The sequence below is a fragment of the Mirounga leonina genome, unplaced genomic scaffold (assembly GCF_011800145.1).
Source record: "Mirounga leonina isolate KUSES-001 unplaced genomic scaffold, KU_Mleo_1.0 Mir_151, whole genome shotgun sequence".
NCBI lineage: Eukaryota > Metazoa > Chordata > Mammalia > Carnivora > Phocidae > Mirounga > Mirounga leonina.
The window spans coordinates 78,924,838-78,947,360 of NW_023270377.1; the positions used below are offsets into that span (position 1 = coordinate 78,924,838).

Sequence of the window (22,523 nt, forward strand, 5' to 3'; positions counted from 1 at the left end):
TCTTGCCATTTTTGACAAAATGAAAGGAACTTGAGGGCATTATGCTAAGTGAAATAAGTCAGAGAAAGACAAATACCATATGATTTCACTTACATGTGGAATCTGAAAAACATACAAATAAAAAAACCAAGCTCATAGATATAGAGAATAGACTGGTGGTTACAAAAGGCAGAGGGGCATGGGAGAAATGGGTGGAGAGGGTCAAAAAGTCAAACTTCTAGTTATAAAATAAGTAAGTCATGGGGTTGTACAGCATAGTGACTATAGTTAATAATACTGCGCTGTATATTTGAAAGATACTGAGAGAAAATCTTAAAAGTTCTTATCAGAAAAAAAAAGCACTTCTAACTATGTAAGGTGACAGATGTTAACTAGAATTATGGTGGCCATTGCACAATGTATATAAATGTCAAATCATTACGTTGCAGACATGAGACTAATAAAATGTTATATGTCAATATGCCTCAATTTAAAAATGAATGAATGAATGAATGAATGAATGAATGAATAAATAAATAAATGGGAATGACCAGAAATCACAAACAAGCCAAAGTTTTTCAAGGTCACTTTCAATATCTACAGTTTTACTATGAAAAATAAAATGAATTCAGTGTATAGATAAACATTTATACTATTCAAATGTTTGTTTCCTGTTGCAGAAGAAACCATCAACGGAAAACACTTTCTATTTTTATCATCATTAACAGAAGAGAATAAGATTTAAAAATTAAGCGTTAATGGGATAGTATTTAGAAACACACATGCACACACACTTTTATTTTTCCCAATTTAACAAAGAAAATGCTCTAGAGAAACTGCAGACGTGATTAAAAAGTCTGGTAATCTTTCCCTCTTTGATTTTCTGCCGCACTTACTGTCTACATGAATCATTTGGCGTGAGTGAATTGTCTTGTATCTTTTCATGCATGTATTTCTTATCTGTACAACAAGAAAATGAGCTGTTGGAAGGAAGTTCTCTGTGATCCTAAGCCCTCCACCTTATAGATAACCTGAGTGCCTTCATCACTGACTGACATGCACATTTGCAGGGAGGAACCTGGTGAGATACACTTAAAACTTTTATTCATTGATTTACAAAATGTACAATATTTACAAAATTTAGGCATTAATCCCATATTGACATGAATGCAATGGGGAGTCTGAAAATAAATAAGTTGCACATAGGTTAATGTACACATCATGGCTGTTTGCACTTCAAGCCATCACCAACCGTGGGATTTAATGGAAAGTTTAATGTGGTAGAAAAGTTACACGGATGACCAGTCCTGAGCCTTCCACATGAACTTCTTGGCTCCTTGAGGCTGGGGATGGCGAGCAAACCACTTTCTTTCAAGAGAACGAAACACCAGCCATTCTGATAGGCACACGAGGTGCGTGCGGTCACATCTGTGTAGAGTTTGCAGTGATTCTCCCGGGGCGCAGATGAGTTCGCATCCCTGTGGACCCTGTCCCTCACACCAGACAGGGAGGCTTTGGAGTGGTCACTTTCTCATTAAGAACCAACATTTGGACTTTGTCTCTTACTCAAATTGCATGCAGTACTTGGCAGGTATCAGTGGAGAGTGGCCATGCACAAAAATGGTACTTGTAGATATGTACAACATCAAATTTTCACTGTCTTAGAGTATTTATAGCAGCTAACCTGCCACCTCTTTTAGCAAGAGGAATGAACTTGGAAGCTGTACCCTCCACCCCTTGAAGAAAAAAACACCATCTAGGGGACACACACAAATGGCATCCTGTCGAGGAAGGACTAGACAAACTCCACATGATCAGATGGACAGATTCCCGTGGCCAGGTGTGGAAGTTCTCCTAGGGGTGGTAATTTCATCTTCCCTTCCCTCTTCAATCCCACCTCACCCTATATATCCTAAATTGGAAGGAAAAGGCTTTCTGTTATTGAGCTTCTTAGAGCCTTAGTACCTTCATCTGTAAAGTGAAAATACTAGTAATATTCCCTAGAGGGTGCTTGCAGGTTTTATATGACTTAATATGTGTGTGTGTGTGTGTGTGTGTATAAAGTGCTTAGCATAGTGCCTGCCACATAAGAGGTGTTTAGTAAATATCTTTTCTCTCCCTTTACTTCCCACACCCCAATTATAAGTAACATATTGATAAGCCTACCAAACTCTGATTTAAGGCCATTTGATGCCATTTAGATTATTTCATATCAGAGTTACCACTGTCAGTTCATATTTGGTAATCCCTGAGGGGGTCTCATTTTATGAGCCACAGACATTTTCCTGTGCAAGGCAGATGGACCCTGACAATACTCTCCTCTTTATCTGCAATGGCTCCACCAAATTTCATGCAAATACGTCCCATAACCCTGCAGAGTAACTCATACCATTGATGGTCACCACCTGAACACTTCTGGGACAATACCACTGAGGAAACAGCGAGCAAAAACCCTTGAGGCCAACACATTCCTCTTGCTCAAACATAAGTTAAATTTTTTTCAACACTGGTGCAAGTATTATAGATAACTTTGAACAAACATATATTACAAGTTCTACCACTGTTGAAAAATAAGTATTCTAATTTGGTCATTTTGTTCAGAATAAAGAATATTTTATAATATATTTAAGTTTCTAGTTATGCCATATAAAAATAAATATTGTATAAATGATTTACAAGGAAGAAGAACAAGTTGTAACTCAGGCCAAAAATATAGGAAGGATGGCAAAAATTTTACCATCTACTTCAAAAGCAATCACCCAAAAGAAAGAAAAATTCCCACTGGATCTCCTTACTAGTCTCACCATCACCCAACTGGCCCACCTACTTCTCCTCCTGGGATATTATGTCTTCTTTCCCTATCAATCTTGAGATAATGAGATCCTTAAAGTCCCTGGGGATTTGAAAGAGGAAGAACCCGGGAGGGCTCTCTGGCAGTATGAAGTGCAGATGGGAGATCTGGCTAAGCCACTGACCGGGCCCTCACAGTGAACTTGGGTCAACCGCCACACATCTCTTTCCTTGCATTCTGAAATCCTCTCTCTGTCTAGTTTAGCTATGCCTGAATAGAGCCCCACGAGTGAAGAAAACTCTATCCTGCTTTGGGACTTTTTGGATACCCTTTGGCCCAGGTAGAATTCAGGATCTCATGGAGCACAATGAGGTGCCAAATCAAGGCCAATCTCACCAGTTATAATGAAAGGATATGCAGCTACTTTATGGATGCCAGTTCCATTAAGTTGGGAAAGATCCTCTCCAGCTACCCCTCCCCCTATGCAACAAACTTACGATTGCCTTTTATTTTCTGCACAGAGCAGAGGGAATATGATTCCCACCACTGGGAGAAGAATGTGGGGAAAATTAAATTGGACAACTGCTTACTACTTTTCCAGGGACTCAGTCAGAATCTCCAAGGAAAAAGTCCATTCATTTCAGAATCAAAGTTTTAAAATTCTAAAGCTATATATAAATTCACGATTATATTTAAACCAGTGGTCCTTTACCTTTCTCTTAAAGAATACACATCTATGCATGTCCATATAAACATACTGTCTAACATCTCAGAGGGTCCCAGAACCTCCTATGGCTCACGTATGTATTCCAAATTAAGAGCCTCAGATCTCAATAAAAATGCAGAACTATTTCCTGGAGTGAAAAGAAAGGTCTGTGGTATAAAACTCAGGGTCTGTTTTGGGGGCAGGCTGGCTTTGATGAGGTCTTGGACTTGAAATGACTACCCTGAAGCAATGCTTGTTCCTCATGATAGGTGGAAATGCCTGGCTGTGAAGACATGTGTGAGTGTCATGGTTTCGCACGTGTAACTATTGTCAAGCCAACGACTCATGCATGACCATGGACCATGGCGATCCCCATGGATTGCTACTATACATGGCGCCTCGCAGCTGCTATAATGTGAGTCCCAACCACACCCACAAGCAGGACACTATCACTGACATGCAGTGTGGGTGCCCATTTGTCTGATTTATGGGTGACGTTGTGGCAAATGTGGCATCAGTTTCATTTCGGGGGAGTGGCAAGTTACAGATATTTCCTTCACAACAGGAAGTGCAGACCTGAAAGAAAGGAAGAGAAACAGAAGGCTGATGAGAAGCTGGCAGATCTTGGAAGGAGACAAGGATTTTGGAAGGAACGGTCTCCCTCACAGTAAGACTGAAATGACAATTACCTGTTCCACAAAAGAGGTACCAACCCTGCATTCAAGGAAGTGGAATGAAATTTCAACTGGAAGCAATGCGGTCAACTTAAAACCCCCCTGGACTAAGCTTCAAGGAACACGAGTTCTGTTTTTGACATCCCACCAGATGGTTATTACAGGGTTCTACAACCTTCTTAGGTCTCAGCTTTTCCATCTGTGAAATGGGGATTATAATACCCTACAATCTCAAAGAAACCCCTTCTGACTATTTGAAGAAGCTGTTCAGAGGGTAAGCTTTCACTTGCCAAATTTCCATAGTGTAAGTGAAGTGGAAACAACCCAACTTAAACTTAACTATTTACTTTCATTAGAACAGTCTATGTAACTACCACCATTCTTGTGGGAGAGTTAAAGTTTGGAGGGTTTTCATTAATGCAATTATTACTGATTTATACTACTTTATTAAGGGACTGTAAGGAAGAGAGAAACCAAAGGACTGTTGGCTGAAATTATTTTGGGCCATGGCTACACAGAGTACAGATCAGTAGCTTCAGCATCACCTGGAGTCTCTTAGAAATGCAGAATCTCAAACCTCACCCCAACTTTAGCGAATCAGAATATGCATTTTAACAAGATCCCCAACTGATCCATATGCACAGTAATATTCGAAAAACTCTCTGATGGTCAACATCCTATTGCGTCATTATCCTGCAAGGATTTGAGGCTGGTCACAGTTGACTTGGGCTAGGAAGACATTATAATCTTGAGGAGAGAAACTGAAGGTCAGAAGTGAGCTTGAATTCTGTCAGACATAATTACCATCTCTGTGACCTGAGCACATGATGTCACTGCTCTGATCTTTAACTTTATCCATGGTGAAGTAGCCACAATAAAGCCTGAGAGCCAGGCTTGCTGGGAGTATGGCGGGGAGTGAGGTAAAACCCTTGAGTTTACCTTTTATATTTCAAACCAGGAGCTGCAGATCATATTTTAAAATTGAATTCTTAGTGTATTTCAAGTTGCTTGAAAATTGGGTGTCTTCTACTAAATGCCACTAAACATGGCATTGCAGGATTTTGAGAGTAGAAGTTGCCTCCGACCCCCAGGAAGGCAGCCTGATGGGGAGAAGCGAGCCAACTCCAAATAAAGGCCAAGGCCTAATATGTAAGATTATATGTGGCGCCAGCTCCGAACAGCCAGCAGGAGATCGGGGGCATTCCCCACTCCAACCACAGTCAGGCTGCCTTTCTCTGGTCCTTTATATTCTCCTTCAAGGCTGCACTTGAAGTTCATTTTACACTCAATGCTTCTGTATCGGCACTGGATGGAGTTTAAGTGGAGTAAACCCACAAGGAGATGGTTCTCTGATCACCTCCTCAAATGATTCAGGAGCCAATGGATGCCTTCCCCAAGTCAGCATTCCAATGAAGACACGAGCCTCATTTCACAGACAGTTATCAAAGCTAACCTGCTGTGGCCATTCTCGGCCGAATGAATTGTTGCTACATCTGCAATGCTTTACCACTGAGGACATAGCTGGTCCCTCATTCCTCTTCCTTCTGGTGGCTTTATTACTTTCTTCTGAGTAAAGAAAGGGCTTACAATAACTTTCAATACCCTCTTGGTGTTGTGTTTACATAATTTATACTGGTTTTCCTATGCTCTGGTCTAAATTTATCCTCTTTGAGCAAACCAGAAAGGAGAATCTTCACATAATGGTATATTAAAGACAGTCAAAAGCCAGGCTACTTTGGGGAGTGAGAATTTGCTCATGAGCTCTGGCACGCATCTGCAGTGGAGGAAGGCTGACTATGCTGTACCCGTCACTTGCTTTGTTGCCCAGACCTTGTGGCCTTCATGCTCAGAATCTCTGCAGCCAGTCGACAAGCACTCCTCCAGTGGAACGCAGCGTTTGGTGACAGAGATGCTGTTTCCCGTGACTTCCATTGTATGCTGAGTGTAGCAGTATCTGGTCTCTGTCAACAGAGAAAATATGTTTCAGTTGAGATGGGAAATGTTAGCCCAACCTGCGCGGAAGGGAAACAACAGGAGTGTCAACACTACAAGTCCTGAAGAGATTTAACAGCACATGAGATGTACACTCTGTTGAGTTTATGTCCAATCCCAAAGAAGTCCTTGGAGAGATGCACCTCACCGCAGTAGGAGGAGAGCGTCCTGAAGAATACTGGTCTCTCTGCCTGTCGTCATCCCCAGAAACCAAGATATAATGGTATCATTCTTTGCCTTTCAAAAAAATTTTGCCACTGTATTGGTTTTTATTTTTAGGGGACGAGAGGTTTGGAGGGATGATTAGGATGTGAGAATCAGCAATTTTCAGGAAGACAAAGGGGTGACAAAGTTCAAAGAATACAGGTTAAAAAAAAAGAAGTTAGGCAGGTAACAGTGGTTTTCAAGGAGTTAAAAGACTATAGTAGATTCTGGAGTGTGTGAGTGTGTGTGTGTGTGTGTGTGTTTTGGAAACAGCTATTCCCTTGTAAGGGCTGAACAATTAAAAATAGATTCATTTTATCTTCAGAAAATGACTTTATCCAAAAGAAAGAACTTCTTGACAATGAGCATAGTTGGATCCTAGAATTTAACCCAGGTGAAGGTGTTGCAAAACTGAGGAGCATCATTTCTCCCCAGTATGATTTCTAGGATGGCAGATATAGACGGACCATGACATAAGTTTCTAGACATCCCTTAAAGTCTTAGGAATCCAAAAACTTAAGATTTCTTCCAAACTACCATGGATAATTTTTCTACTTCTAATTTAAAGACTAAAGAAAAATGGCTTTGTCAAAGTAATTCTTTAAGGCCTCTAGGCAGTGTTCAGCTTTCTAAGCCTGGGATTTAGGAGAATGTTCCTGCTCCACTTTCAGATTGAAAAAGAAAATGAATAATTCTCAAGAAATGTCACCGAGCTGTTTTTTACCCATATCTTGGACTCAATTTTGCATGCTTTATACATTTTGGATATTTAGTGGCTAATATAGAATTATGACCTTCTATGATATTATTTATTAGGCAATAAAGATTCCCCCACCATATTCTGTCACAATTTTGGCAGCTTTTAACCAAGGTACTAAAGTCCAAAGAAGGAAGCTTAAGAATTTTAGGCCCTGAGACTGAGCCAATACAGACCACACTGACACATCTTGGGAATCATGAAAATTCAGGATTTTTAACAATCTCCCTAAACAGGAACCTGAGTGGCCTCTGATTGAATCTTACCAAGGACAGAGATTTCCCTAATGATTATACCACTGGGGGGTGTACCTCGGCTGAGTTTGATCAATGCCCTCCCCCAAATGCTTTCCCCACACTGCACCCTGACCAGAATTTTGTCAGTGGGAATCAGGTCAAGACAGCCCTAGCTAGCTCAGGGTCCTGGAGAGCTCTTTGGAAGTGAAGTAAGTAAGGCCACCCTATGAGCTCACAGGAAAAGTTGAAAGTTTTGCACCTGGCAATGATCCTCCCAAAGTCCTAAAATATTTTAAAGTTGGAGTGATTGTTTTTCCGATGCAGAGGAGGTAGAAGATCTCTGATTTTTTAAGCCTGTGACAGGTTTTAACACATGGAGACCGGTAGCCTGAGAAATTTACCACGTTTCCCAAAGAGGACTGGTTTACTTCTTTGGTATCAGACTTGGACATTTATGGTCATGATAGGTACACCTTTCCCACCCCATCCCACCTTCAGATGTTCAAGAAAGCAATAAAGACAGGAATGCTCTTATCTCCTGTCTCCTCTTCATGCAGACAACCAGGAGTAGCTGCCAGAGGTTTTATTGCTCCAAAGGTAAATCTGAGTAGGTAAGATCATACATTTATGGAATAAGTAAACCATTACATGGCTTCAGTTTTAGAAATTGGGTTTGTCCCCCAAGTATTAAATTCTCTTGTCTTAAGTAAGCCTCGAATAACAATTGGTGAACTTGATATAACTATTTTTTGTTCTTACTTTTGTGTCCATAATAAACTCTCTTTTAATTTATTAATTGGAAATTTATTCCACTGTAAAAATAACAACTAATGAGCTTTTTTTTTTTTTTTTTCAGGGAAAATATGCGAAAGCCCAGTACCTAATACACTAATTCTTGCCATCCTGGGGAGAGAAAAATGATCAGCGATGAGGCTAGATAAAAAATTTTCTTACACTCACCAAATCTAACCCATGAAACAAAGATATTTTGAGAACACCCCATTACTTCCAGCAGCAGCTATCCTAGATCTGAAGCGTTAATCCATTCCACTTCTTATCTTACAGAACCCCTAGGTGAGTTATGAAATGTTAACGTAAAAAAAAAAGGTTCTACAGTTAAATAAGTTTTGGAAATATTCAAATAAAGTTGAACAAGTTTCTTTAGGACACAACTTAGGAGAGCCTTGAATGTGTATTGTGATCTCCAAGGCGGGTGGGGGGCAGGCAGGTAGCATTTCCCAAGCAGGATGAGGTGGACCACATGTGGCTTATCACTGGGCTGTAGAATTGATAAAAAAGGAGTTTCAGCCACAAAGCATTATGCTCCATGCATTCTGAATAATCCTTGGGTTAGTAATGAGGTTATATGAGAATCAAGCCTGCTGATAACTTCACACTAAAAGGATTTCAAAGGCTTTTATCTAAAAGATAAAAGATGGATTTGAATTTCTACCAAGTTAGTTTTGGCCTCTAAAATCTCATATTCTGCAACTGCATGGTATTCCCAGAGGTGATGAAACAAAAGTCTTTTACTGTAAGACTCACAGGCATGCAACTGAAAGCAGAACTGGGTATAAGAGAGCTTAATCAACTAGTGGAAAACACAAAATACATAATTTTTCATGAAATACACACACACACACACACAGAAATTTCATAACCTAGTTCTGAATTTTAAAAAAAAGGTTCAAAGCTAAAATATAAATTTCCACTTACCCACCAATATTCAGTTTCTAATAATGGAAGCTGTATTTAAACAAAATATACACCAAATGATTTGACTTGAAAATGACCAACTCTCTGGTAAAGGCTTCCTCACCACTCAGTTATTCCCTTTGGGTCCACTAGTTTTGTTTTTTTTACAAACATCTATAATGATTAAAGTGATGCTAGAGAACCATTCACCATGTGTTAGAAAATTAATGGGAGGAATATAGCTTTAATCATAGTATTATAAATTATATTGAAAAAATAAGTCTAGTGGCAGCTGCTGGCAGAGTCCCAGCCTGATTCTTGACTGTGCCCTCACCCTTCACATCCGGCTCTGCTCCTTCCAGGTCCTCCTCTGCAATGACTCTTTGCCTAAGTGTCCAACTGGATGCCCTTCGCCCATGTCTGACCCCAAAGGATGTCTTTGCAGCTCTGGGATCTACTATATATAACGTCCTCTGCGTGATTCTCCTGGGCTTCGGAGTTTTGTCTTCTAGATTTTCTCCTGCATTTCTGGTCTCTTCCTACACTTTCCTTCACTTGAATGTTGATATTCTCCCACTTTCTGTTCTTGAACCTCTTCTCAAGTGACTTCATTCAACCTCTGATGACCTTATCTTCAGTCTGATACTCTCTCCCAAACTATAGAACAAATCTGCAGCTATCTCCTGGACATTGCCAGCAGCACCTCACACCTCATGTAGCTCAAACAAATCAAATTCCCCCCATCTGTTTATCTTCCTGTGTTTATCTTAGGAAGGGACATCCTGAGATGTGGCACCTCCAACTTGGACTAGGACATTCAGAATCAGCTCAGATTTTTCTTTCCAAGCTGGGTGTCTCCAGGTCCCCTGAAATGTCTCCATTATCCATCTAATCTTTCTGTTCCATTTTCCATTTTCCCAGTGTAGGACCTCATCATTTCCTGTCTTCTTTGTCTCTGACTTCTCTCCTTTCTAATGCGGGTGCCGACAACCACCAGATATGTTACTGAAACCAAGGTCAGGTCATGCCTCTCACTGTCTATGAGAGCCTGAGTGAACCCTACCTGTTAAGAAGCCCTGGATGCATACTGCTAGGTTTAGTTAGCTTACTGGAGTGGCCAGTAGGTGGTCCATTGCTTTCTCCCTGCTCCTAAAGCTGTGTGTCAGGAGTGTAAGAGTAGCTTTGCTTCCCTGCTAAAGGAACCCCTTACATTTATAACTCACATCTTGAAACTCAGCACTTATTATTATTCAATGTTCCCCCTTGATCTAGGACCAGACTACCTCATCATTGCTTTTGAATACCTTGAGACACCACATTACATCTTTTGACCATTCTTCACAACAAAAAGTTCCCCCATCTTCTGCTCCTGGAAACCTGTTCAAGGTTCAATCTAAATGTGATGAATTCTGTGAAACCTTCCTTGAATTTCTCCCAACCAGGTTCACAGCCCTTCTTAGTTTCCTCATTTGGTATGTCTGGCTTTCCTTCTAAGTCAGAGTTTCTCAACATTAACACAATTGACATATATACATATATATATGTATATATGTATGTATATATATTTTACTGATTGATTTTTTTAATTAGTGTTTTTATTATTTTGAGATAATTGTAGATTCACATGAGCTTGTAAGAAATAATACAGAGGGATCTCATGTACTCTTCACCCACTTTTCCCCAAATGGCAACATATTGCAAAACTATGGTATAGTATCACAATCAGGATATTGACATTGCAGTCAAGATACAGAGCATTTCTATCTCCACAAGGATCACTCATGTCAACTTCTTATTCTCACATCCTCATCCCACCTTCCCCCAACCCCTCCTTAATTCTTGGTAACTACTAACCTGTGCTTCATTTCTATAATTTTGTCATTTTAAGGATGCTATATAAATGGACTCATACAGCATGTAAACTTTTGAGGTTAGGCATTTTTACTCAGCCTTATTCACTTGAAAGTTATCTAGATTGTTGTATCAACAGTTTGCTAACTTTTAATCCTGAGTAGTATTCCATGCTATGGGTTTACCAAGGTTGGTTTAAGCATTCACCCATTGAAAGGGTATGTAGGTTAGGGATATTATTAATAAAGCTGCAATCAACACTTGTATAAAGGCTTTTGTGTGAACATAGGTTTGCATTTCTCTGGGATAAATGCTCAGAGGTGGAATTACTAGGTATACGGTAATGCCTGTTTAATTGTTTAAGGAACTGCCATACTGTTTTCAAGAGTAGCTGTGCCATTTTATACTCCCACCAACAATATATACATGATCTAGTTTCTCTTAATTATTACTGGTATTTGATGGTGTTGCTTTTTTTTTTTTTAATTTTAGCCATTCTGATAGATGTATAGTGATATATCATGTTTCTAATTTGCATTTTCCTAATGGCTAATGATGTTGAACATGTGCTTATTTGCCATCTATTTATCTTTCTTGGTGAAATATCTATTCATGTTTTTTGTCCTTTTCTTTTTTTCTCTGTGTCCCGTTTTTTTATGGTTTTGCAGCAGAATTTGTTCTTTTCTTAATTATTTTGTTTTTTACTATTGTGTTTTGAGAATTCTTTATATATTTTAGATACTAGTCTTTTGTCAGATATTTGATTAGCAAATATTTTATGTCAGTTTGTTGTTTGTCTTTTCATCCTCTTTACAGGGTCTTATGTAGAACAGAAGTTTTTAATTTTGATAAAGTCCAATTTATCATTTTTTCCTTGTACAGCTCATGCTTTTTTTTTTATCAAGTCTAAGAGCTCTTTGCCTACCCATAGATTTCAAAGATTTTCTCCTCTGTTTTTTTCCTAAATGTTATACAGTTTTATATTTGGCATTTAAGTCTATGATTAATTTTGAATTAACTTTTGTAAAAGGTGTAATACTTAGGTTGAGGTTCATTTTTTGCCCATGGATGTCCAAATGCTCCAGCACATTTGTTGAAAAGGCTCTTTCCTCTAGTAAATTGGATTTTGCATCCTTGTCAAAAATAAGTTGGACATATTTTTGAGAGTCTTTTTCTGAGATCTCTATTATGTTCTATTGATCTATGGTCTATCCCTCTGACAATATCACTGTCTTGAATACTGTAACCATATGAGAAATCTTGAAAGAGGGTAGATTGGTTCCTCCCACTTTATTCCTTTTTCAAAATTATTTCAGCTATTCTAGTTTCTTTTTTATTAATATTTTTTATTATGTTATGTTAATTACCATACATTACATCATTAGTTTTTGATGTAGTGTTCCATGATTCATTGTTTGTGTATAACACCCAGTACTCCATTCAGTATGTGCCCTCTTTAATACCCATCACCAGGCTAACCTATCCCCCCACCCCCCTCCCCTCTAGAACCCTCAGTTTGTTTCTCAGAGTCCATAGTCTCTCATGGTTCGTCTCCCCCTCCGATTTCTCCAATTTCCCCCCCTCCATTCTTCCCCTTCTGCTATCTTTTTTGTTGTTGTTGTTAACATATAATGTATTATTTGTTTCAGAGGTACAGGTCTGTGATTCAACAGTCTTACACAATTCACGGCGCTCAACATAGCACATACCCTCCCCAATGTCTATCACCCAGCCACCCAGCTATTCTAGTTTCTTACCTTTCCATATAAATTGTATAATAATCTTGTCTATAACTACAAGAAATTTTGCTAGAATTTTGATAGGAATTGTGTAAAACCTGCATATAAATTTGGAGAATTGACATTTTTACTATGTTGAGTTTTCAATTCATGAACATGGAAGTCTCCATTTACTTAAATTTTCTCTGAATTCTTTCATTAGCATTTATGATTTTAGCATACAAGTCTTGTATATGTTTTATTAGATTTACCTTGAAGTATTTAATTTTTTGAACAATTGTAAATGGTATTATATTTTTAAATTCAATGGTCACATGTTAATTGAGAGTATATATAAGTACATTTGAATTTTGTATGTTAATCTTACTATCTTGTGACCTTGCTGAACTTATTAGTTCTAGGAGTTTTGTGTAGATTTGTTGGGATTTTCTACTTAGAAAATCGTGTCATCTGTGACATGGGACAGTTTTATTTCTTCCTTTCCGATCTGTATGCCTTTTATTTCCTTGCTTTATTGCACTGGGTAGAACTTTCGCATGAAGTTGGATAAGAATGGTGAAAGTGACATCCTTGCCTAGATCTTGATCTTACCAGGAAAGTATTTTGTCTTTCATTAGTAAGTATAATGTTTGCTAGGTTTTTTAAAATAAATATTCTTTATCAAGCTGAGGAAGTTTCTTGCGTGATGTTTTTCTGAAAGTTTTTGATCATGAATGGTGCTGAATTTTGTGAAATGCTTTTTCTGCCTCAGTCTTTTATTTTTTTTTTTTATTTTATTGTCTTTAGCCTGTTAATATAGTGGATTATACTGATTGATTTTCAAATATTGAACCAGCCCTGCATCCCTGAAATATATAGCCACTTGGTCAGGCTTATTTTTAAATATTGCTAAATTCTATTTGTTTAATATTATATTAAAGATGTTTGTGACTATATTCATAAGGAATATTAGACTGCAGGTTTTTGTTGTTGTTATTGTTTTTGGTACTTAGTCTGGTTTTAGATTCAGGGTAATTATAGATTCTAGATAAATTGCACAACAAAGTAACTTAGATTAGGTGGCTTAAAGAGCAGAAATTTATTTTTTCACAATTCTGGAGGCTGAAAGTCCAAGTTCAAGGTGTCAGCAGGGTTGAATTCTTCTGAAGCCTCTCTCCTTGTCTCACAGATGGGCAACTTCTCCCTGTATCTTTACATGGTCTTTCCTCTATGTGTGTCTATGTCCTAATCTCCTTTTCATAAGTGAACCTGAATTACCACTTTAAGGACCTTATCTTCAAATATAATCACATTCAGAAGTACTGGGGGTTAGGACTTCACCTGTGAATTTTGGGGGGACACATTTGAGCCTATTACAGGATACTTGGTGGTAGAGATAGTAACCAAAAACAGCCATGTAAGAAGTCTCTGGGCTGTCAAAAAAAATTGATTTCTTAATCAGGGTGCTGCTTCCATAATATGCTCAATTTGTGAAAATTCATCGTGCTGTTCACTATTCTGTGTATGTCACACCTCAATTATAAGTTCAGTAAAATGGAAAGTGAAAGAAAAAAGAATCCAAGATAAAAGAAAATAGACTTATGAGAAGAACGAGCTACAAACTGAGTTGCAGATAAGCTCAATTATTTAAAGTGTACTCCAATTAGGAATTATCACATGGTTTCTGGTATCCAGGCATCTGATTAATCTCTTGACTTTCCTGATCCTATCAATTACTCTCCACAGACCCCTAAAAGACACTTTTTTCTTTTCTTTTTTTTTTTTTAAGATTTTATTTATTTATTTGAGAGAGAGAGAGAGAAGGAGAGACAGTGAGAGAGTACAAGCGGGGAGGAGAGGGAGAAGTGGGCTCCCTGCAGAGCAAGGAGCCCGATGTGGGGCTCCATCCCAGGACCCTGGGATCATGACCTGAGCTGAAGGCAGACGCTTAATGACTGAGCCACCCAGGCACCCCAGACACTCTTTTCTTTTCTTGCCCCAAGTAAAAAATTCTTCAAGGCAGAAATTAAAAATAAATGAATACTTATCAATCTGATGGAGTCATAATTGTCCTCCTTTACCCTATAGTTGGTACCTCCTGAAGAAACTGCCAAACAGATACTTTCCTGGTTTTTGTTTTTGTCTTGTCTTAAAAAAAATAATCATCATCATCCATACCTCCTAAGGACAGGCAACATGTTAAGCTGAGGAAACTCTGTTTTAAAGCAAATCAATGAAACTCAGAAAGCTATGTGCTTATTACCAGACAAAGGCCAAAAAGATGGTTGGGAAGGTATGTCAAAGTAGTGAGGATAAACAGGACCTTACCATGAACAGTAGTTAAAAGTGGAAAGACAAAAGCATCAAAGAGATGCTTCCTATCTGAGGCATATGTTAATAGAAAATACTTGGGCAAAACCACTGTGAATTGAAGTAGGTTAGATGATTTCAGGGTGTCAAAAGAAAACCCATCTTGTTTAGGCTGATAGAACTTGAGTTAAAAACTACTGGAAAAGTTCTAATTAAAGAATAAATCTGGGAATTACAATGCTAGCTGAAATGAACTAGCTTGTACCTTCTTACCAAGAAACAATAGAATAAAATTACAATAGCCAGATAAAATTAAAACAACACAAATCTGTGTGGAAGCATAGATGAGCTACCAAGGCAGACAGGATTTGAAGAGCGAGATACCAGCGGAACGAATGACACGTTGAGTTGAGCCTGACATTCTATACCTGTTCTGCCCTCAAGGCACTTGCGGACTCCAAAGTTGTACACATGGAGGCGGAGAAGCCAAGCCCAGAGCCCTGCTGAGGGACAGAGAAGCTGAGCAGAGCCTTGGTCATTCTCAAGGGATTTGGGAGGCACAAACGGGAATTCAGAAGAAGCGGGGTAGCCGGGAGAGAAGGGAAATGCAGAAAAGTAAGGCTGGCAGCCTGAGTACAGAATTCTAGGACGGTGGTTATTTACTTTCAGTGCTTTAAAATGTCATGCCATTAACTTCTAGCCTCTATTGTTTCTGTCAACACTAAGCGTTGGCAAGGCTGTGCAGGAACTGGTACTCTCAGGCACTGCCGGGGAGAGCATACCTTGGTCCAGTCATTCTGGAAAACTGCTAGGTAGTATCTGGTAAGGCCAAAGCATGCATACCACATGCCCAGCAACACCCCCCAAGCCGGGAGAGACCTAGCAGAAATTCATACATACACGTACCAAAACACATGTACAAGAATGCTCACGACATTCAAAAACCATCAAGAGTGGAATGGATGAATTTTAGTATATATACACCTATGAGAATAACTCTGTGGCTCATAAAAACAAGATGACTCTCACATAGAAAATGTGGGAAAGAAAGGAATACATTCTGTGATTCCATTTATATATAGCTCAATGATAGTAGTCATAATTGTGTTACCTCTGGGAGAGGGGTGTAATGACTGGGGGACCCTAGTGGCCTTCTGAAGTTCTGTTACTTAACATGGGTGACAGACACACAGCCTGTTCACTTGTGAAATTTCAATGAGCTCAGCACCTATGATCTATTCACTTTCTGGCATGGATGTTACACGTTAATTTTAAAATTTTTACTTTAAAAACATTTAGCAATATGACAAGATAGATCACCTAAACACCACTTTATTACATAGAAGCCAGGAGTGTCAGATAACATATAGCCAATACCCTCTGTTGATATACAAATGAACTCTCCTGAATGTAAGGGAAATTCTAAGGGCCACCGTAGGTTCTGAGTTCCCTACCCAGGATGGAGGTGGAGGCTGGGAGGTGTTCATAGATGGACTATAAGAAGATGTGAAGCCTGGGGTCTTCACAGGGTTTAGAGCTAGAATAGATACCCCTATAGAATGGTAGAAACCTTGAAGGGCTATAGCCTAACATTGCCTAAAAAGAGAAAAAAAGAATCCACCGAAGGTAAAGTAAAACAGAAAGGCTAGGGCGCCTGGGTGGCTCAGTTGGTTAAGCGACTGCCTTCAGCTCAGGTCATGATCCTGGAGTTCTGGGATCAAGTCCCACATCGGGCTCCCTGCTCGGCAGGGAGTCTGCTTCTCCCTCTGACCCTCCTCCCTCTCGTGCTCTCTATCTCATTCTCTCTCTCAAATAAACAAATAAAATCTTTAAAAAAAAAAAAACAGAAAGGCTATGTGTCTCAGCCTGGGCTCCAACTGAAAGAAGTCAACAATAAAAAAGTCTTTCCTGAAAATTTGTAACCATGGGGCTTGTCTTCAGTTATGCAGGGGACCACAGTTATATTAACAGATGTAAAAAGAGTCACCCAGTGTCATGCCCAGCTTTTTCTTTACTTGCACAGAAAAACCGTGAGCAGCACAGAAGCTGGTGCCTAAAGGATACGTATCCCTCTATCTCAAGATTTCCCCTGGTCTGATTTTGCATCGGCAGTAATTTCAAGTGGAAGATTCTGCCTTCAAGGGAGGCATCTGCACTTCATAATCAAGAAGAAACATAAAAGCCTTGGCTGCTTAGGCATCCTCCACAGAATGAGCCTTTTTGAAAATTGTAATGTTTTTGACTTGACATTTAATCCCACAGACTCTTAATGAACATTGAGACAGCCCCTCTCTCAAGGTTTTTAAGCTTGCACACAGGCAAAACCTTTGGATCTAAATGCATACTCTTAACTCTTGTTTTCTTTCACCAGTTCCTTTAACAGGTCCCTCATGCAATATGATTTCAAGATCCTTTCTGACTCTAGTTATTGTCCAGTAAGTGCTCGGAGACCAAAGACTAAAGAGAAGCCAGCCAAGTGAAGCAATGAGAGCCAGCCATGGAAGGCTCTTAAATTCTCCTGTATGGTAGCAGGAATCTGTAAGTGCCAGAGGCAATAACAAAGTGACAGAGAAGAAAATACTTAATAACACACATTTCCAAGGTAAGAGTGATAGGAACCTGAGTGAGCTAGAGGAGGCTGGCTGATGCCACCTTTGCCCGACAGAGGGATTCTAGTTAGGACCAGGCTTTCTGGATGCTTATTTTGCCAAATGATGATTCACGACAAGGCTGTAAGCAAGCTTACCTCAGCTGCTAAAATACAATAGTCTCTGTGTATCTCTGTTTGACCGAGTTCAGTTTTCAAAAATTCTTGAAACCCAGGTGATCCCCGAAGCAATCTGGAATGTGGGCTTATTCCATAGAGATAAGATTAAATAGTTACAAGAAATGGTTTTTTTCGCTTTCAACAAGTTATTTTCACATCATGTGCTAATTAAAACCTAAACATGTTACAAAACAAAAACCTGAGAATATCACAGAACGCCAGGATGTTTTTCCATAGCATCTACGGAGCTTCCCTTACTAAGCCTGTTGGTAGTCCTATTGATGCTTCAAACTAATCATCAACAGAAAAAAAAAATAAATTTAGGGTTAGTCAGTAGTTTTCAGTAGTTAGATACAACTCAGATTTTAACCTAAGAATTATGACGCTATTTTCATTGTGAGAAAAATCTGGAGAAAACCCAGGGGGAAAGATGGATGGCCCCTGGGAAGTGGGGTTGGTCAAGAAGGAAGCTAAGTGTGGCTCCATCTCTTCTCAGGTTACAGCTTTAGTCTCCACTCCTTCCCTGGCAGGTTCAAGGCCCCCACAAAAAAAATCAAGCTACGTTTCTTTGCTCCCGCTCTTCTCCGACATGAACTAGTTGCTACGCCCAGTTTGGGTCTCTCCCCGTCCAGCGAGCACACCTGGGAATCCCGTCTCCAAACCTTTGCTCTGAGTGACGTCCCCGAAGCCACGCCCCCCTTGACATTCTACTTCGCTGCCCACGTCTGAGCTGTGGCCTCTTCCGGGTCCACCATGCCGTCCCTAGCCACCTCAGCCCCCAAACAGCCATTGTTCCCGTAAGCTCCCACAGCACGGAACGCCATGCTTCATTTGGCGCTTTGTCCTGATGTATTTGACGTTTGATACGTTCAGATCCGATCTCCCCAGCTAACTGGGTGCTCCCGGAAAGAAGAAACCAGATTCCTATCTTTCGCTGTATAATCCCCCGAAAAGCCTGGCATGGTGGTTCTGTGTCATGAACCTCAGGGCATCGCTTTCCATTTATCCTTATAAATTTAAGGACAAAAAGATAAAAGTGGGAGGAAAGAAGGGAAAAAGAGGGGTTGTGTGAACACCGTGATTCTTTCAGATAGCTGTACTTTGGAAGGACAGATTTTGACCTTTGAAGGAAGCACCAGAAGGGATTGTTCTCCCTTCCTGAGAGGAATTCAAGCAAAATGCTACCGGTCACCTGTTTTTCCTTTGTGACAGGGATATACTTGCCCACCATCGGACTTGGGCTGGGCCTCTGTGAAATCTGGCCCAAAGCCTGAGCGCACCAGTTCACAATCCCTCCTTGTCCTCTGCATCCTCTCTGCTAGAGCAATGCCCAGAAAAGCATTGCCACGTGTCCTCTGCAGTACATCCGACTTGTGGCAACTGTTTCAAAAGCTAACCTGCCACCTTTGTCCCTGCTGGAACCATCCCAAAGGTTATTGGCTACACAAACCAACCATCCTGGTTTTGTCCAGAGTCACTGTTTACAATGGGTCTCAAATTTTGCTGCCTAGTAGAATGACCCTGGGAGATTTCAGAAAGCCTTATGCTCAGCCACACCCCACCCCATTTGAATCCCTGAGAATGGACCCAGGCCTCAGTGTTTTAAAATCTTCCCCTGTGATTTCAATGTGCCACCAAGTTTGAGAAGCAGTGGTTCAACCAAGTCCATGAGCAACCTATCCAAATGTTCATTCTGTAGGGGTAATGTTAGAAAAACACTGGCTTAGTCCAAAATAAGCGTGTGATTGCAGAAGGCCCTGCAGACAGGACTTATCTTTGATTTACCAGGATAGTGGGATATCTAGCTTGTGATTAAGCCAATCTTCAGCATCTCCATGTTTTTCTCCTCCCTATGGTCATTTGGGACCCCATTAACATCTCTACCTAAAAGTAAACAAGAGGAAATTGGTTGGAAATGACAACAGTACGTTTCACTTACTATTAGTGGGGAGAGGAGCTCCCAGTGGTTCTGGCCCCTGACTGTTCATTAGAATCACCTGTGATATTTAAATCCACCAGTGCAGGGCCCTGATCTCAGAGATGCTGGTTCAAGTTCTGTAAAGTTGCATTTCTTATCACGTGGTCTCCAGACCAGCAGCATCTGTATCACCTGGGAATTCCTTAGAAATGCAAATTCTCAGACCCCATCACAGACTCACTGAATCAGGAATGGGGCAAGAGTGGGGGCAGAAATCTATGTTTTAATAAGCCCTCCAGGGAATGCTGATCATGCTAGAGTTTGAGGACCACTGGCCTAGGGAGGACATAGGTTCCAGCAATTTTGAAGAGATCCACAGGTGTTTCTACTGGGCAGCCTAAGTGGAAGTGGATGGGTTAAACAGCACTGGCTTAGGCAGCTGACAGCTGTCTCTTAATTTCACTTCCCACCTCCCTGTGTCCAGTCCTCCATGGGAGACAGAGTGCCTTTCACGAGGGTGAGTGTAAGAGCCCCGGCATCATGTTAAAAAAATAATAGGTTTGGTTTAGGTGTACTCAGTCATTTTAATAACTGGATTAAACCATCAGCGAAACACATCTAACTACCCATTTGTCAGTAAAATGCTCTGTCCTCATCATCTCCCCATCAGATGGACTGTCCTCCAAAATTAAAAGCCAATTAATAATGACTCTATAGCCAAATATAACTATCTTTTTTATTCAAGAGGATAAAAGAGATATGAATGTGAATGTGAAGCCTCTACATCATTTTGAAATGGACCTCTAGGTCAAAATTTCATGCTTCAATTGGGCATCCATCTCATCCTTCAAAAAGAACTTAATAGTTTAAAAAGCTCAGGTTTTGTGTATGTGTGCAATGATGGCTTTTAGAATTCTAGCTTTCATACACGCTCAGGATAGAAGCCTCTGGCAAGATATGTAATAAATGGGATCTTTATATGAACATCAATTCATACTTCACATAAAAGAAGTTACAGTACAATGACTAATGCTTCAAAGAGTGGCCAACAGGCTGGTTGTTCTCTTCTTGTCCTGCATTTGGCTGGGCCTGGGGGTGGGAAGGATCACTTACCTCTTTTGGTGCTCCAGTGATGCTTCATGAGAAAGGGGGCAATCCTAACGATTAGTTTATGTCTCTAAAAGCCTTTGATGATAAGTTGATGATAAAAGATCTACTCACAGCCTTAGACAAGAGAAGTGGTTGAGATTGCAAGCACCATTTGACGCCTCTATGCGTCAAAGTCAACAAGGCTGTTCACTCATGGGCAGCTCTGGGCACCCCAATCTGTCTACTGAGAGTTTACCTCGAGGACAGTAGATGTCTGGAGCCCATCGGTTGCATTCATAATTGTCTGCTGCCTTTTCACAGGTGAAACACTTAAATCCACCAGGATATGGTGTGGCTAGAAAAAGGAGCAAGAAAAATGATTAATTTTTTTTAAACTGAGCACAGAATCCTGAAGTTAGACATTTTCATTTTTTAAAAAGGATTCTCAAAACAGCCTGCCTGGCAGTTTCTTAAAAAACTAAACATGTAACTACCATGACTCAGCAATTGCACTCTTGGGCATTTATCTCTGACAAATGAAAACTAATATTCACACAAAAACCTGTATGCCAACGTTCACAGTGACTTCAACTGTAATAGCTGAAAACTGGAAACAATTCAGATGTTCTTCAATGAATGAATGGTTAAACACACGGTGGTACCTCCATTTTATGGAATACTAGCAATAAAAGTGAACTATTAATACATCCAACAACTTGGATGAATTTCCAGGGAATTATGCAAAGTGAAAAAAAAATCCCCAAAGGTTATATGCTGTATGATTCCATTTACATAACATTTTAAAAATGACAACATTTTGGAAATGGAGGAAAGATTAGTGGTTGCCAGGGGTTAGGGATGGCAGTGGTTGGGGGCAGGGTGAGAGGAAACTGGGGGGGGAGGCCAATAGGAATTCTTGTGCTACTGAAACTGTGTAGTGTCTCGACTTGGTGATGAACTATACAAACTTACACATGTGAGAAAACTGTGTAGAACTAAATACACACACATGCAAATGAGCACAAATACAATTGGGGAAATCTGAATAAGGCAGGTGGATTGATTATACCAATGTTAATAACCTGGTTGTGATTTTATTCTATAGTTTTTAAAAATGTTACCATTGGCGGAAAGTGAGTGAAGTGAACATGGGATCTCCTTGTGTTACTTCTTATAACTGCTTATAAATGTACAATGATCCCAATAAAAATTTCAATTAAAAATAGGCGCTCTAGATTTCCAATGATTCTTACATTTCAACTTACATAGACATGTCAATATGTAAATATAAATATTAGGTTGAATTCTTAAAAATTTCCTTATGTTTGACCATTTTGGAACTATAAAAGTAGCCATATCTCTGGCTCAATCTGATACTTTTATCTGGTTGCCTTGACAGGGTTAAGAATTGCTAGAGATGGACACAGTGCCGGGGTGGCTCAGTTGGTTAAGCATCTGCTTTCGGCTCAGGTCATGATCCCAGGGTCCTGGGCTCGAGCCCCGCATCGGGCTTTCTGATCAGCAGGGAGTCTGCTTCTCTCTCTCTCTCTCTCCCTCTGCCCCTTGCTGCTGCTCATTCTCTCTCTCTGTCTCTCTCAAATAAACAAAATCTTTAAAAAAAAGAATCCTTAGAGATGGTAAGGATCACCTAAGAAAAGAGTCTTCTTTACTAAAATCTATGCTGTGCAGAGGTGACCCTCCTAAGGGCTGTCTCAGGACCGTATCCAACGCCCACGGGCAGCATGCTGAGGGCACGTGGTGGATGTGGAGGCACTCCAGGCCTCCAGCTCCAGCCTAGGGATGCGCAATTCCAGGAAGCCCTTCCTAGCCCTCCCT

General features: G+C 40.0%; 1 protein-coding gene across 1 annotated transcript in view; it reads right to left on the reverse strand.

Annotated features, from left to right (window-relative positions):
• Window positions 1–510: 510 nt before the first annotated feature.
• The window catches only part of LYPD6 (LY6/PLAUR domain containing 6), a 120,756-nt gene continuing 98,743 nt past the window's right edge, over window positions 511–22,523 (reverse strand). The window contains exons 4-6 of the mRNA XM_035008069.1: window positions 20,944–21,042; window positions 5,981–6,111; window positions 511–4,052 (exon numbers count right to left, since the gene is read on the reverse strand). Of these exons, the coding sequence (XP_034863960.1) occupies window positions 3,885–4,052; window positions 5,981–6,111; window positions 20,944–21,042 (398 nt within the window). The 3' untranslated portion in view covers window positions 511–3,884. The remainder of the gene's footprint in view (window positions 4,053–5,980; window positions 6,112–20,943; window positions 21,043–22,523) is intronic.